Raw genomic sequence first — 15418 nt, forward strand, 5'->3', positions numbered from 1 at the left:
TCAGTGCCCTTTCCTCTGCCTTCTTTAACTAGACCCATACCTGGGATGGGGAGAGCTTGTACAATAAATAGAAGTCGAATCACACCAGCTCGCACCTGTATGTTGCCATTGTTGATAGACCACATGTGAATTTTTGCAGGGTACAGACTGCGTTCTGTGGATGTTAGGCCCTTATCCAGTGTGCCAAAATTGGGCAGTGCAGACTTAACATTATACCAATCCCTTATTATGCACATTGGAAATGTGTGCCTAGAGTTTAGTGCTGAGTGACACATTTCAACATCATTTTATGATACATTGTTCTCTTTAATAAATGCTTTAGGCCATATCTAAGCAAATCGCATAGCCCTGTAGGCCAGAAAATGTCACAAAATTGCAGTTGGATTTTACTTCCTTTCTGCATTCTGTTCTTGTGCCTGTTGTGATTGCATAGCAAAACCTTCAGCAGGTCATTGAAACCAGTAGTCCAGTTCTAGCTGATAGCATTGGTTTATTTCTCATGAGGGACAGACTTCAAAATCTCTGTCCTTGAAATTTCACTTGTGCTGTATTTAGTAGTGATGCTATATAGTTCAGAGTCAATTCAGTTTTACCAAGCTTGCTTGCTGCATGAATGACCCATTCATATTAATTCCATACACAGATATCCCAGGCACTAAGGCGGACCCATATAATCTAGGAAAGTAACTTTATGAGAAATGTTTAGATTGTAATAGGAAGAGGATTTTTAAATTTTCTCTAGTTTATCCTGTGTGTAAATCTGTGCTCAGATAAAATGCCATAGCAATACTGCAGAGAAGTAATGGATTTCCTGTTTTCTTCCTATTACCAGGGTACATCCCCGATTAATTAATCTCTATGGCAAGAGTGTTGATGCAGTGGATAATCCAAAAGGATCATGCAGCTGTCTATAGAAACAATCTAGGAAGAGAAATTATGGATTTTGCTGCTAAATCGAACAACTCAGTTGTATAGGATATGACTGATGCAGATTGAAACCCAAGCTTCAATGAGGCAAATCCCCAACGCATACTTATTTCTGCAGGAAAACTGAATGGTTTTTATATACTTGATTGACATTTTTCAGAGACTGAGGAGAGGGGCTGCAGGGATACGCTACACAGGTAAGGAAGGTGTGGGAGGATGTGGGTTTGTGTGTGCCCTTCAGCAGAAGAGAGAGGCCCTGGAAATTGGGTTCTATGGCTGTTTTTTTTGCTTCTTTCAAAGCGGCAGGAGGCAGAACATTTAAGCCTCTCCACCTAAGCACACTTTAGGCAGGGTAGCATTCTTCACCCAAACTCCCATGCATTACTCAGTGAGTCTAGCTTTCCCCATTACTTTTTATGACTTCCATTGTTTCAGTTCTGCAAACCATTCTGCACATTTCAGTACTGCTGGAAAAAGTGCGTTCCATTAAACATTTAAGAAGACTCTTAAACTTTTTGCCATCTTCAGTCCCTCCCTAATGAAAAATGCTTTATTTTGGATTGTGGCCCTGTGAGAGCCAATTACAGTTGAGTAAACATGTTATAGCATAACTGTACTTGTACCTTTTGGCTGCATTCCTGTGCATGCTTACCTGAGAGTAAATCCACCTGAATACAGTAGGATTTTCTTCTTATTGAATATGATTGCACTGGTAATCTTCAAGGTGGGGGCGAGACAACAAAACTAATTTTGCCAAGTAAGTATTTTAGTGTAATTCCTACTCCTCCTAAGTATTCTGGAATAATTTGACAAATACTTCAAATACAAAAAAGTGAATTTATTGAAGTTGGACTCTGAGCAGTTACAATTGATATGTGAATTTAGTTATTTTTAACTGGCAGAGCATTTTGAACTGACATTGTATCAGATCTTATTTGTATGCAAACTTTTATTGTTATTTTCATAACGACACTTTTATCCTTGTTTGTAAGTTAAATTATGACAACTTTCTAAATATTTGTGCGTCATTGAATTGGTAAAAAATGTAGATCCAGGTCGCTTTTGTGCTATGTTTCAGAGTGTTTAATGCTGTTTTAAACTTTGAGGTATACTTTGTGACAGCACAATGATTTGGGGGTTAAAGTGCAGTGTTTCACCTCTGTCTCGAACCCTATTTTAAAAGATGATAATTAAAATATATTGAACAACAAAATCTGCTCTAAATATAATTTCAGACTTCCTTATATAAACCTGCTCTTAAACAAAATAAATAGAATGGAAGGAATATGACTGCTACATTTCCCTGATCAAAGAAGTCAGTGGGAGAAGAATTACTTCAATATAATTTTAATTTGGATGCTCTGATTGGATATATCTACAAAAAAAAAAAAAAAAACAACCTGGTAAACTGGAATTTAAAGACTGCACATTAAAAAAAAATATATCATAGATTCCAGGTTCTGATTGTTTTGTTCCATGAACACACGCAGCTTCAGTTCACAGAAGGTGAGCTCCGCATAGGTGTTGGGGCAGCTATCTTGTGAATGGAAACTCCTATTCGCTAAGGATCCTGCAGTCTTGAGTTTCATAAGGGGCAGACCTATCCAAGCTTCTGAAATGCTGGAGAGATGGAAACCTCTCCTGTTAGGGGTAGCCAGCAGAAACCCTGAAATGAGGGAGTTTGGGGACAGGGCCATCTCAAAATCCTGTGCTGAATCTCATCCACCATCACCAGGGAAAGGGCCCAGGGCTTGGATTTACAGTGGTACCTCGGGTTACATACGCTTCAGGTTACAGACTCCGCTAACCCAGAAATAGTACCTCAGGTTAAGAACTTTGCTTCAGGATGAGAACAGAAATTGTGCTCCGGTGTCGCGGCAGCAGCAGGAGGCCCCATTAGCTAAAGTGGTGCTTCAGGTTAAGAACAGTTTCAGGTTAAGAATGGACCTCCGGAACGAATTAAGTAACCCGAGGTACCACTGTACTCCTAAACCACTGTCACCTTCAGAAAGTAGATGCTGTGTTGTGGCACAAATATCAATTTTACATGCACGTGTTGGGGTGTAGAGGAGGGTGAAACAGCTGTGCTCATGTTGCGTCTTGGGTCCAGGTTTGCCCTGGAAAAATGCCCTATTTGTTTGTAGCCCTAAAAGTCCACGATAATACGGGAAAGACAAAGTCCATACACTGATTGTACAGATGACCAAATTCATTAATTTAGTAGGGTCTCTTTCATGCAGATGTACATTAGATAACTTAAGCTCTGATGTAGATAGAAAAAAAGGGTTTGTGTTTTTAATCATATAAAAAGGTACTGTTGGTTGCTGCATCCCAAGCCTGTTCATAATGTTGTTCCTTTTTATATATTCAGCTGAATCCCTGGGCAGTGGAGCTATGCACTCTTAATTCAAGTATGATTCAAATGGCCAAAATTCGTTTTAGCAAGTAGTAGCTCTTTCATAGTGTTTTCGCTGGTTTTGCTTCATCTTTGGTGGTCTCGCTTATATTTGCCATTTTTCTTCAGACATCCTGCGATTTGTATTGTAGGAAGCTGAGAAAGGTGAAATCTTTCTTTTCACTTGGATATATCTATGGCAATGATTTATGACATGTCAATTCTTGCAAACGGTGCCTTCGATTAAAAAAATATATATCCATGTACTATGTAGAAAAACTTTTAATCATTGTCACTGGTGTCCTCTTGTTTGCTGTTTATAAAGCTCCAGCTTTCCCTTCCATTCTGTTCTTGAGGAAGAAGTTTATATTTTCTTGTAAAGAAACCAACCTAGAAGACACAATTTCAGAACCTATGAAGAAGACGTTGGCAACTAAAAAATAAAATTTACAATTCTATTATACAGTAGTATCTCCGCTTATCTGTGTGGAGAGAGCCCTCTTCCACTGAATTAAAGCAGCCCTGATCACTGCAATTGTCTGTGTAAGCAGAGTCCTCTTCCAAAGCTGAGCTAACTAATCAGTGTTCAAAACTCCCATTGCTCTAGGTACATTTTGCAACAGGGAATTTCATTAATGCAAGCAGTTTCTGAGCTCTGGGTGCAGTACTGCGCCTAAGATTTCAGATTAAAACTGCAGAGTGAAAGGAAAGGAACTTTTTCTGCCTCTCCACTTCCAGCTACTCTGTGAAGACTGGAGAAGAGACCCTCTTAAGAATATTAGGGGGGTGGGCAGGGGAAGGACTAGAGTAGACCATGTGAAAAATGAACATATTTTAGCTGCAGTTCATTCATTTGTATTATTATAAAAAAGTGTGCCTAGACATTCCGTTGTTGCGCCCATAACCTAGGCTTAAGGTGCCATTTAGCTCTTAGCTTTCATATCTCAGTTTCTAACATTGTAACTAATGCGTGCCCTACCCAGATGTTCCTGGACTGCAACTCCCACTGACTGTGGCTAATGGGATATAGAGTCCAACAACAGCTGGAGGGGCCACATGATTTAAACAAAAAGGAAATTTTTGGGGTGGCTGTTCAGGAAACTATCAGTTTCCAGAAAGCATTCTCTTCAGCAGTTGCCAATAAATAATCCCAACAGTGCCAACACAAATGGCACTGTAAACTGCAGAATGTCTATCATGCATCAAAGGCCATTATTTGGTAAGATAGAAATGAGTTAAAAGCTTTTTTACCTAACTTTACCCTAAAAGTCTGGGTCTGCAGATGTGATAACTTACCAATGACTGTTTTAGAAATAAAAGTGGCAACTTTTCCAGGGAAGAAAAACTTGTCATTCCTCAACCCATGTAATGACCAAAGCCTCCCTCCGATGAAAAAAAGAACTTTTAAAAAATGAATATAAAAGCTGCACTTTAGAATAAATTTGTGGGCAGTGGGGAAGCAAGGGTGACTCTTCCATTGTGATGAGATCTAGGGGGGAAAACAGTCCAAAAAGCAAATAGATGTATGAATTAAATCTGCAGTACTTACCTTCCATAAAATATATGCAAGAATCAAAAGCAAAGCAATTCCAACTAGTGAACCCAGTCCAATGAGCAACATTGTTACACTAGGTTTTGGTTTTTGGTTATGAAGTCCCTCCAAAATGACCTGCACAAATAAAGAACATCCAGCAGTTAACCATCAAGGGATTCTATAGAGACTGTACCAGGTTTCTCATACACACAAACTTATATGGCATGTATCCTTCAGGGTGTATAAATTAGACAGTCAGGTTTTGTATCCACAGCAGTGACCAGAGGAGGAACGTCAGCTAGGAGGAGCACAGAAAGAAGAAACACCATGGTGCACTTCCATCAGCACAAGCAGATGAACTTTTTTCCAGCTGAGAACAGCTAAGAGTTTGGCTGATCACTTAACCATTTTTGTCCCTGTTGTAGCAACGGCTGTGTGTTGATTGTATTTTTACAGACACATCATGGACCACCTGAATGAAGCTCATGTGTGACTGGTCTGAATACTGCTTCCCCAATCAAATGCTGTTTAAAAATACTTACATAGGTAGTTTGCTTGTCCTTGTGCAGTTCAATGACTTTAGGATTCTGATCTGCTGAAACACTCGCTTTTACTTCAAATGTAAGTGCAGAAGCTGCATCCTGTTTTTTTAAAAGATAGGTTTATACCACTTGGAGGGAACACACGAAAGACACTATGAAATGTTAAATTGAATTTATAAATATAGGCTCAGGAATCCACTTAGGCCATGCAGGCAATGTTAAGCCCTTTTCAGGTCCCAGGGAGGAAGAAATTAAGCACATGCTTTAGTCCCTGCCACTGAAATTAGTGAGTCTTATAAGCACAAAACCATTAATGGATTTTGCTCTTTGTGAGGCTTCTGACCCTTGGGTACATGCATTTAATGACGATTATTCAAAGATGAAAATATTTACCATATTCAACACTGAAGGAGTTGCTTCCAGCTGAACGTGAACAGTTGCTTCTTTCCCATTTTCCATGTTTCCAAAATTGCAAAATATTTGCAAACAGAGTGAGTCATCTTTCATACAGTACTTCAGAAGAAAGAGAAAAATTGTATGAGATGCAACTTATACACAGCTATTATTTTTTTTAAAAAAATAAATAAACTGACCAGCCTTATGCAGGGATTAACAAGTTTCTCTGAGCGATTGTCACAGTTTCAGAGACATTTGGAGGCTATAATTCTTTCTGCTTCTGTTATTCTGGAGCTTGCTTGGAAAAGTTTCAGCAAGGACTTGCCTGCTTATGCTGTTTCTCATAAAAGGCTACCAGTAATGTTGTTCATTGTTCTAAATCTTTCCGCACTATTTCTCTTGCTAGCTTGCTAGAATATAGCTTTTTTAGATGCATCCACAAATGCGGTTTTGTCATTTTTATCTATCCCCACAAAGCTGGGCTTTCTCCTAGTCCTATCTGATGGTGATGGGGTTGAACATGGGACCTTCTGCTTGCACAGCAGATGCTTTACCACTAAGCTTCCCTCCTTCCCAGGGATTTCAGTGTTTTGGTAAACTTCTGATGAAGGCCTCATCCACACTTAAGGTTCTCCATCTCCTAAAATTGTGGTTTGGAGACTGAATACAACACACATTCCTCTCCCCCTCCCCTGGAGCTAACCATGGTTAGCTTTGAAGCAAAGTTTGCAACCAAAGTTATAAAAGTTGGTTTACATATTCTGATTACACCTCCTTAAAGGGGAGAAGTGGGGAACTTACGCATGGAGAAAGAGGCAGTGTGCAAGCCCATGGCTGCCTCTTGATTTCTTAACCACAGTTGGACTGATTTAGATACCAACTGTCTGATCTTTCTCACAAAACATTTCTGAAGCCCCAGTGTTAGCTCAATTTTGAAACACCAGTTTAATGAATATTCCAAATGCCAATCCATTTATGGTAGATACATTGCATTTACTGTTTGGCCATGTAGGGAAACTTGGCTACATGGAGTTTGAGTGCTTCCTTCGCTTTGCACCAGAGTTGGGAACCAGACCCATCACATTCACTGAGGAAGCTAAAAGCATGGGTACTGTTAAGTTGTGGATGCAGGGATTGGAAACAGCATAGCCACACAGGGGGTGTTTCCAGACAGGCAGCTGATGAGCCAGGACTACCCAGACTCCCTTGCTACAGCATTTTAAGGACTATTGTCAAGAGAGACATAGACCTGCCTTCCTGCCATTGCCAGCTACTGCAGTTAGCTGGAGGGTTGTTAATTTTAGAGGATAAACAGGGAACATATGGACAGCAACATGATTTTAGATATTATGGCAAGTCCCTACATGGCAGTTACTAAAGCCCTAAATATGACGGGGTTTTTCAGTATATTTATATAGCCAAAGTGGCTGGCAGGCCTGCAGCTTTAAAAACCACTTAAATGCAAAAAGCAAAACATGCAGAAATCAGCAACCAAGGATTTTTAAAACTTGTTTATGTGTTGATTACACCTTCCTTTAAAAAAAGAAAAAAGGTGTCACAAAAGGATAAAGGTAAAGGTACCCCTGACCATTAGGTCCAGTTGCGGACGACTCTGGGGTTGTGGCGCTCATCTCACTCTATAGGCCGAGGGAGCCACCGTTTGTCTGCAGACAGTTTCTGGGTCATGTGGCCAGTATGGCCACTTCTGGTGAACCAGAGCAGCGCACGGAAACGCTGGAGCAGTACCTATTTATCTACTTGCACTTTGACGTGCTTTTGAACTGCTAGGTGGGCAGGAGCTGGGACTGAACAACGGGAGCTTACCCCGTCGCGGGGTTTCGAGCTGCTGACCTTCTGATCGGCAAGCCCTATGCTCTGAGGTTTAGTCCACAGCGCTACCCGCATCACAAAAGGTTAGGAAGTTCAATATTCTACAGTTCCAGCATACCATTTACAGGGTCTGAGTAAACTCTTTCACCACTTTGAAGGCATTAATTACATGTCTGACCAACTTGCGATGTTTTGTGAAATCTTGATTTCAATCCTTAATTGATTTTAAAATGCTTCAAAAGGAGGCTCTTGTTCTCATTTTGTTAATTCTTTTCACGGATCAGATTCCCCATCTGGAGCTACTGAAGTATAAGCACCATCTTTTCTTATCCTTTGCTTTTTTATGTCCAAAGTTTACCATTTTAACTATTATGTACCCCAGTCTTGCCAGAAACACCTCTTTCTTCCATACATGATCAAGCCCAGTTTTCTGATACCAAAATCTGCTCATCTAATTAATATGAACAAAAGTGTGGAATAGGAAGTCATAATGGGTTGGATCCAGAGTGTCCCCTCCTGCAAATAGAAGGGACTGAGATCCAGGAAAGGAGGAACGAGGTGGGACTCACTTTTTCCCTCCTAAAAAGTAAGGGGAAATGTGTGTGCATCTTATGGAGCGAATGCAGGCTGCATAGCTATCCCAGAAGCCAGAACAGCAAGAGGGATTGCTGCTTTCACTGTGTAGTGATCCCTCTTGCTGTTCTGGCTTCTGAGATTCAGAATTTTTTTTTCTTGTTTTCCTCCTCCAAAAACTAGGTGTGTCTTGTGGTCTGATGTGTCTTATAGAGCGAAAAATACAGTATTTTTACCAATTCCCCCTCCCCTCTGCAGCCCCTTCCTCAAATCTTCTACAACAGCTTTAAAGGGGCTACAGGGATGCAAGAGACAATATCTTCCTCTTCCATTAGTAGCATCCCATGAATGGATTCTGCTCATGGGCATTCTGGATTCAAACCAATCTCTCTAACAAAATTGATTGAATAAAGTCAAGAAATTACCAGCCCCCTCTTATCAAGCTTCGTAAAGAATGTAATGAGATCTTGCAATATATTTCCATTTGTCTCCGGCAGAGTGCAGTCTCTTATATACTTCTTGTATGTACAGTTTCCATCAGTTGTCTAAAAAAGGAACAAAAGCAAAATTAGATTGTAGTTTCTGAACCTTGGGTGCTATTCCACACTAGTCCTACTCAAGAGTAGACTCACTGACATTAATGGACACGGCCAACATATTCATTTATTCCAATAGGCCTTCTCTGAGTTGAATTACTGCCCCTTGTGCAAACCTTTACTCTATAAACACATTTAAGCTGCAGTCCTAACCCTGTCTGCTCATAAACCCTACTGAACTCGTTGGAGTAAACCACATTGTTTTTAATAGTCCTTTAAATAATGGAATCATGGAATTGTAGGGTTGGAAGGGACCCAGAGGGTCATCCAGTCCAGCCCTCTGAAATGGAGGAATCTCAACTAAATCATAAGTTTTAATATAGATAGCTTTGGGAAGAGAGAGAGAGAATGGGTCCAGTGTATAACCATTATCCATAGCTAAATTTGCCCCATTTTTTCCTCAAACTATGCTGAAGGGAGGGTGGGTGGGTTTGTAAATAAATGTAGGGCCAAACTAGCTGATATGTGGGCTCTGTGCCACCACCGCAGCTAATAGGGATGAGGTAGCTGGAGGAGAATTTTCAGTCCTTACTGGTGGGATTTTAAACAACTATTTACCAAGCTGTGTTTTATGGCTATGGAAAGGACACAAAGTGGATGGACACAACTGGATGACTCAGGATGTCTGACACATGCAGATCTTTGCACCTGTACAGCTGACATGAAAGGTGTCTTGTGTGACACAGCAGCCCAGTCCCTACTGGTTACACAGCTGCAAACTTCTCAGTATTTTACTGCTTTGATACAACCTTCCTACTTGCCATACATAGAGTAAACCAGGCATACCTGGACATCCAGAATATTAAACAACTTGATTTCTCTAGGAACAAAAGAATTGGGTATCTGTATCACCAGGCTTACACCAGGAGCCATACTTAGTCCCAGATTGCTGACCTAAGGAGTAAAGAACACAATTACGGTAGAATCTCATCTGAAACTGGAAATCAAACCAGACTTATATAATACCTGCTGTTTTTGCTCTCTCAAACACAAACGTTTGAAAGATATGTTCACATATCCAGGTTTTATATTAAAAGGCTTATATATTGGAAGGAGTTAAATTAGGAGGTGCAATGGACACACTACTGTCAGAACACAGCTACATTAAAATCTTTAATGTCTCCATTGTGGCCTCGTGGACAATGTTTTTCTCCTGTCCCAAGGGACATTTAAAAAGAGTTTGCCCCTGTAAACCAGAAAGCCACCTTTTCAGGAAGTGACCTTTGGGAAGAAGGGTAGCACAAAATTCAATAAATGCACCCTATGCTTAATACTACTCTACTTGGTGTAGGAAGTTAAGGTTGGGCCTATTAAAAATCCAAAGAGTTAAAGAGCTGTTTGGGGAAGGAATCCAGAGGGCGAGGTGGGAAGGGGTGAGCAGAGATCCACTGGTTTGCTGGTTTGCTTGCCTCTCTTCCCTCTCATGGTGCAGGGCCTATAACCTGTCTCATCACAATATACATTCTAATTTTCTCGCTGTCTCAGAATTAAATTATTCTGGGGCTATTAAGGAGTCCACACACCCCTTTTAAGCTCCCCCCTGCAGAATTCTTCTGTGTTTTGCTCATTGCAAATGTGGCCTTTTCAACCATCATATTTGTAACTGGAATAATGGCAAAACTGCATGTTTTTATTACTTAACCTTAGAAAGCAACTTTGACAGAACAGTTAATTTTTCATCTGGGGAACTATTGAAGGAATTGTGTTCCAAGAATAGTCCAAGGAGATATAATTGAAAGAGGCACTGCAGGTATAGCCTTACTGGCTCAGAGAGTGTCTAGCTTTATTGAAATCAGCTTAACCTATAAGGAAAAGCCCCCCGCTCCCCATGAAGTGATAAATTTCATTTAATTCACTTTTCAAAAGCGCCTAGAACAGAAAATGTGTCTGTAAGAAATATCTCTTACATGGAAAGTGAAGTTTATCGTCTCCTTTATGCAGGTAACTGGTGAATTTTCCTCACTGGGTCCATAAACAAATGATGATGGAGATACAGATCTACAAAAAGAGTTTCCCAAAAGAGATGATTGAAAATAAATCTTGATGAAATCATTACCAGTGCATCCATTGTCAATTAGCTTCCTTAAGTACCGTTTGCTACACATCTGGAATCCCAGGTCATCAAAATGGAAGTTGGCTCACAGGCAGCCTAATTCTAGTTATAGTAGCTGCCTGCAATAGGGACACAGGTGGTGCTGTGGGTTAAACCACAGAGCCTAGGACTTGCCTATCAGAAGGTTGGCAGTTCGAATCCCCTCGACGGGGTGAGCTCCCATTGCTCAGTCCCTGCTCCTGCCAACCTAGCAGTTCGAAATCACGTCAAAGTGCAAGTAGATAAATAGGTACTGCTCCGGCGGGAAGGTAAACAGCGTTTCTGTGCGCTGCTCTGGTTCGCCAGAAGCGGCTTAGTCATGCTGGCCACATGACCCGGAAGCTGTCCACCAGCTCCCTTGGCCAATAAAGCGAGATGAGCACCGCAACCCCAGAGTCGGCCACGACTGGACGTAACGGTCAGGGGTCCCTTTACTTTTAGCTGCCTGCAAGAGGCAAGTATAACAGGGTCTCCAACTGTAGGATGGCAGGCTCTTCTGCCAACTGTGCTGAGGGAGTCAGGCACAGCTGGTGTTTATGCACTGCTTGCTGACTGGGCAGGCAAGGAGGCAATCCCGCTCAGCCAGTGAGGCACTGACCAACTGAGGGGGGCTCCGACTGGCCTGTTTAAACTTAGTTTTTTGGCAGGCAAGCCCACTCTGCAGCCGGGGAAATCCCCTAAATTGCCAGCTGGACACATGTGCCCTGGCTAGCATGGATGGCCACAGAATGCAAGGGGCCGCAACTTCCGCCCCACACGGGAAAGGGGGTAAGCCGCCATTCTCTACACTGGATGGTGGTTCCTCTCTAGGATTTCAAAGAGAATTCTTTTCCTGCCCTACCTGGAGATGCCAGTGACTGAAGTGGGGCAGTTCTGGATGTTCTACCATCCAGTCTCTCTTCCCTTTCAGAAACCCTCTGGTCCCTCTTTACCTAGAGAGGCTTCCTGTTTCAACTGCATTCTGTCACCCATCTGCCCTTGTTTGTTAAGAGTACCCCATCTCCCAAATAGCTCAATATTCTAAGCTCTTCTGAGAGTTTCTAAGCCATGAAAAGGTAACAAGATTGCAGAAACACTGACAGTGAAATCCTAAAGGCATGGAAATGATGTGGGAGATGGAAGTCAAACAGAACTATGCATAAGAACTAGTTAGCACATGAAGGGGTTAAGACTCAGTACATGAAGGGGTTCATAGACTCAGTTAAATCATGCTCCCTGTTCTCTGATGAGAGAGGAAGCGAAGCCTCTTCTTGTTCCTTCTTTCTCTGTGCCATGTAACTGACCAAGGCAGATATGGCAAAGCTTTGTTCCAAGCTTAGAATACATGTTTGAAACCATATTTCTGCATTTTCTACCCAAGGGTATTCTGCCCATGTTCTCCTTGCTTCTGCTTAGATAAATTCACGAACGAGACCTTTGAATCTATAAGTAAAGCATTTTAAAACTTACTTAACACTGTGTGGTTTGCTCACTGCAAGAGGGGTAGAAATAGAGGAGCACTTTGCAAGTATGGGTTATGCCAAATGGGTTATGCCAAAGCCTACACTCCTTAGGCTTCACTGTGCTACTTGACTTTGTGAGTTTAAATTCTGCCCATTGGGACTCTCTCCTGCTGAAGAGTCGGTTGAGCCCCACATTATGAATCCAGGCACCCAGCCACCCAGGCACCCATTTGGTTCTTCAGCCCTCACACATGGGCCACAGGGATTCATATTTTGCTCCCACAAATATGAAGGTGGTTTAAACCACCTTATCCAAAAACCTGCTGGACTCTAGAAAGGGTTCATGCTATCTTCCTCAAAACCCTGATTGCAGCAGTTCATTATCAGCTCTAGATACACACTTGAACATTCATTAGCTTACCCATGAACACTCAGCTCAACCTCATGCTTCTGAGGCAATGTTAAAATTAGGCTGTTATCCAACAATATGTCAGTGCCCAGTTCATTTTCACTGCGGGAGGAAACAAAGATTACAGTGTATCACAACACATAAGATCAGATTTGGTTAGATAAAGTTTTCTGAACTGCACACTTAGTATCACTAAGAAAGAGCATGAGCCAACCCAAGCATGAGCCAACCCAAGAAGTCCTATTGGTCTGAGTGAAAGAGTTAAGCACATTTCCACTGCAATTTACCTAAAGTCTTATTTTTGCAACCAAACCACTAAAAACAGGTTTTATTTGGTTTCTGTTAGGACTTTTGCACATTATGTAATATATACTTTCCATGCTTCAGCAACTCCTTGTATAATTCCCGGTTCTGTCATTCAAATGCAGAGACAATATTAGTCTAAAAGGGCAATCTGTAGCAAACAGCACTTACCAGGTTGCGTTAATGCAGATGCTGAGGTCATCTCCTGCCCTGCTAAGTGAGCTAGCATCCAACCCAAAACTGAAATCCATCTGTGAAGTAAATGAAATGCTTTAGGGTTTAAACGAATGCATCTGTATTCTATCAGCAAGCATACGATATTAGTAATATCAGTAGAAATTATATGATTGGCGTTTGAACTGCATGCTGCCTTTGTAACTCATTTAATCATCAGCCCAGTCTTCAATGCACCCGCTGGGAGATGGGTACTACTGAATTCGTTTCCTAGTAAGTGTGCTTAGAATAATTGTTATCTTCAGTCTGACTTGCTGTCCAGGCAAGCTGCATTTTTGTGGCTCATCCATTCCAAATACCTATTTGATCAAGTACACAACGCACAGTAAACCAGGAGTGGTAAGCTACCACATTTTGGACCAGAACTGGCCTGCAGAGGGTTTTCTTGCTTTTGTTTTTACTGCCCCACCACCAGCACCCATTTCACCACTGGCAGCAGTGCTGAATGCCTCTCTCTCTTCCTGCTGCTACTGAAAAAAGATGGGGGCAGTTAGAGAAATGATTTGTTCAGCTGTTTCCCAAGTGCTGGTAATGGCCAAGCTCTCTGGAAACAGCAGAGCACTCCAATCGACTCTGAGAGACAGCACTGAGAAGCGGGAGGTACTTCGTTCAGCACTGCTGCTGATGGCAAATTGGGCTGGGTGAGGGGACAACATTGTGGCTACTGTTTTAAACTTCTCAACCCAACCTGGGATGCGGGTGGCACTGTGGGATAAACTACTGAGCCTAGGAATTGCCGATCAGAAGGTCAGCGGTTCAAATCCCCACAACAGGGTGAGCTCCCGTTGTTTGGTCCCTGCTCCTGCCAACCTAGCAGTTCGAAAGCACATCAAAGTACAGGTAGATAAATAGGTACCACTCCGGCGGGAAGGTAAACGGCGTTTCTGTGCGCTGCTCTGGTTCGCCAGAAGCGGCTTAGTCATGCTGGCCACATGACCTGGAAGCTGTATGCCAGCTCCCTCGGCCAATAAAGCGAGATGAGCGCCACAACCCCAGAATCGGTCATGACTGAACCTAATGGTCAGGGGTCCCTTTACCTTTACCTTTACCTACCCAGCCTAGGAACATGAGGAGGAAGAGGAAAACTCTGCTGATGTGCACAATACAGTTGAGATGCTAGGGGAGGCTTTGTGCCTGTCCACACACCTCTGTATGTGCATGCCCATGTAATGTGTGTGAGCTGAGTGTGTAACGTGGTGTGTCTTCAAGAATGTGTTGTGGAGTGGCCACACCCACTTCTGATCACAGCCACCACTGGCACTTGGCCCTGGGAGAGGTTTGGGCAAGAATGAGTGAAGCCCTCAGGCCAAAATAGTTTAAGAATCTCCCTGGCAAACAATCCCCAAAGTACTACATATGCTGGCAGAATCCTATTGGCTGCCATGCTTGTCACCTATTAATTCTTCATTTTGACATTGCCAGCTTGTCTACAGTTTTTAGTTCTCCAAAGAACTCTGTTTCCAGAGAGGTGTGAGCTCTGGGATAGCTCAGATAGTAGAGCATGAGACTCTTAATCTCAGGGTTGTGGGTTCAAGCCTCATGTTGGGCAAAATATTCCTGCATCGCAAGGGGTTGGGTGATCCCAGTGGTCCCTTCCATGTCTATGATTCTATTTTCAAATGTGTGCTGACACAGATCCTAACCGCAAGGCTATTTGTTAATCATCAAAAGGGCAGTTAAGAAAAACACATGCATGAGTCTATTCAATTGCCATGGGACATAAGGTGTGTTCTTTGATGTAAGTTAGCTCCAGTCAGCATGGCCAGTCAGGGATATAATGGGAGTTTTAGTTCAACTTCATCTGGAGGGTCATAAGTTCCCCACTCCAATGTAAATGATGCCAAAGAAAGTAAAAAAAATAAAATTAAAAAAGTTGATATTTAATATTACCTTTGACAGGTGATCTACATATAAATGCCCCACACTGCAGTCAAGTCTCACCGCATGACTTTCTGTTTCTGACACTTCACAATGTATTTGGGCTTCCTCCTGTGGTAACAATGTACAAGAAGCAGCTGACAAAGGAATATGGATGTTTTGCAAAAGTACATATTAAAAAAAACCAACCATGTTCTGAGAGACCAACGTAACAAGGTAATGGAGAGCTGCAATGGGATATCATTACATTTTTGTAGAAAGAAGCCA

The 15418-nt window shown here is 42.0% G+C and overlaps 2 protein-coding genes across 5 annotated transcripts in view; one reads left to right on the plus strand and one right to left on the minus strand.

The window, feature by feature from the left end:
* Positions 1-2256, plus strand: part of CERKL (CERK like autophagy regulator) — a 39645-nt gene extending 37389 nt beyond the window's left edge. Inside the window, exons 13-14 of one of the 2 annotated variants that reach the window (XR_013839636.1) lie at positions 833-1124; positions 2163-2256. Coding sequence is in view for 1 of the 2 variants with exons in the window: in XM_079979319.1 (XP_079835445.1) it covers positions 833-914 (82 nt within the window). In the remaining variant the exon portion in view is untranslated. Of the gene's footprint in view, positions 1-832; positions 2141-2162 lie in introns of those variants that run through there. The other variant, XM_079979319.1, reaches the window with a different exon arrangement.
* ITGA4 (integrin subunit alpha 4) overlaps positions 1745-15418 on the minus strand; it is a 61520-nt gene continuing 47846 nt past the window's right edge. For 2 of the 3 annotated variants that reach the window (XM_079977014.1, XM_079977015.1), the window contains 10 exons: positions 15164-15262; positions 13211-13290; positions 12749-12838; positions 10701-10791; positions 9580-9687; positions 8623-8742; positions 5792-5911; positions 5399-5497; positions 4872-4991; positions 1745-3712 (listed from right to left, as the gene is read on the minus strand). In XM_079977014.1, the coding sequence (XP_079833140.1) occupies positions 3605-3712; positions 4872-4991; positions 5399-5497; positions 5792-5911; positions 8623-8742; positions 9580-9687; positions 10701-10791; positions 12749-12838; positions 13211-13290; positions 15164-15262 (1035 nt within the window). In that variant the 3' untranslated portion in view covers positions 1745-3604. The remainder of the gene's footprint in view (positions 3713-4871; positions 4992-5398; positions 5498-5791; positions 5912-8622; positions 8743-9579; positions 9688-10700; positions 10792-12748; positions 12839-13210; positions 13291-15163; positions 15263-15418) is intronic. The other variant, XR_013839152.1, reaches the window with a different exon arrangement.

This window comes from Podarcis cretensis (assembly GCF_951804945.1).
Source record: "Podarcis cretensis genome assembly, chromosome: 1".
NCBI classification, from domain to species: Eukaryota; Metazoa; Chordata; class Lepidosauria; order Squamata; family Lacertidae; genus Podarcis; species Podarcis cretensis.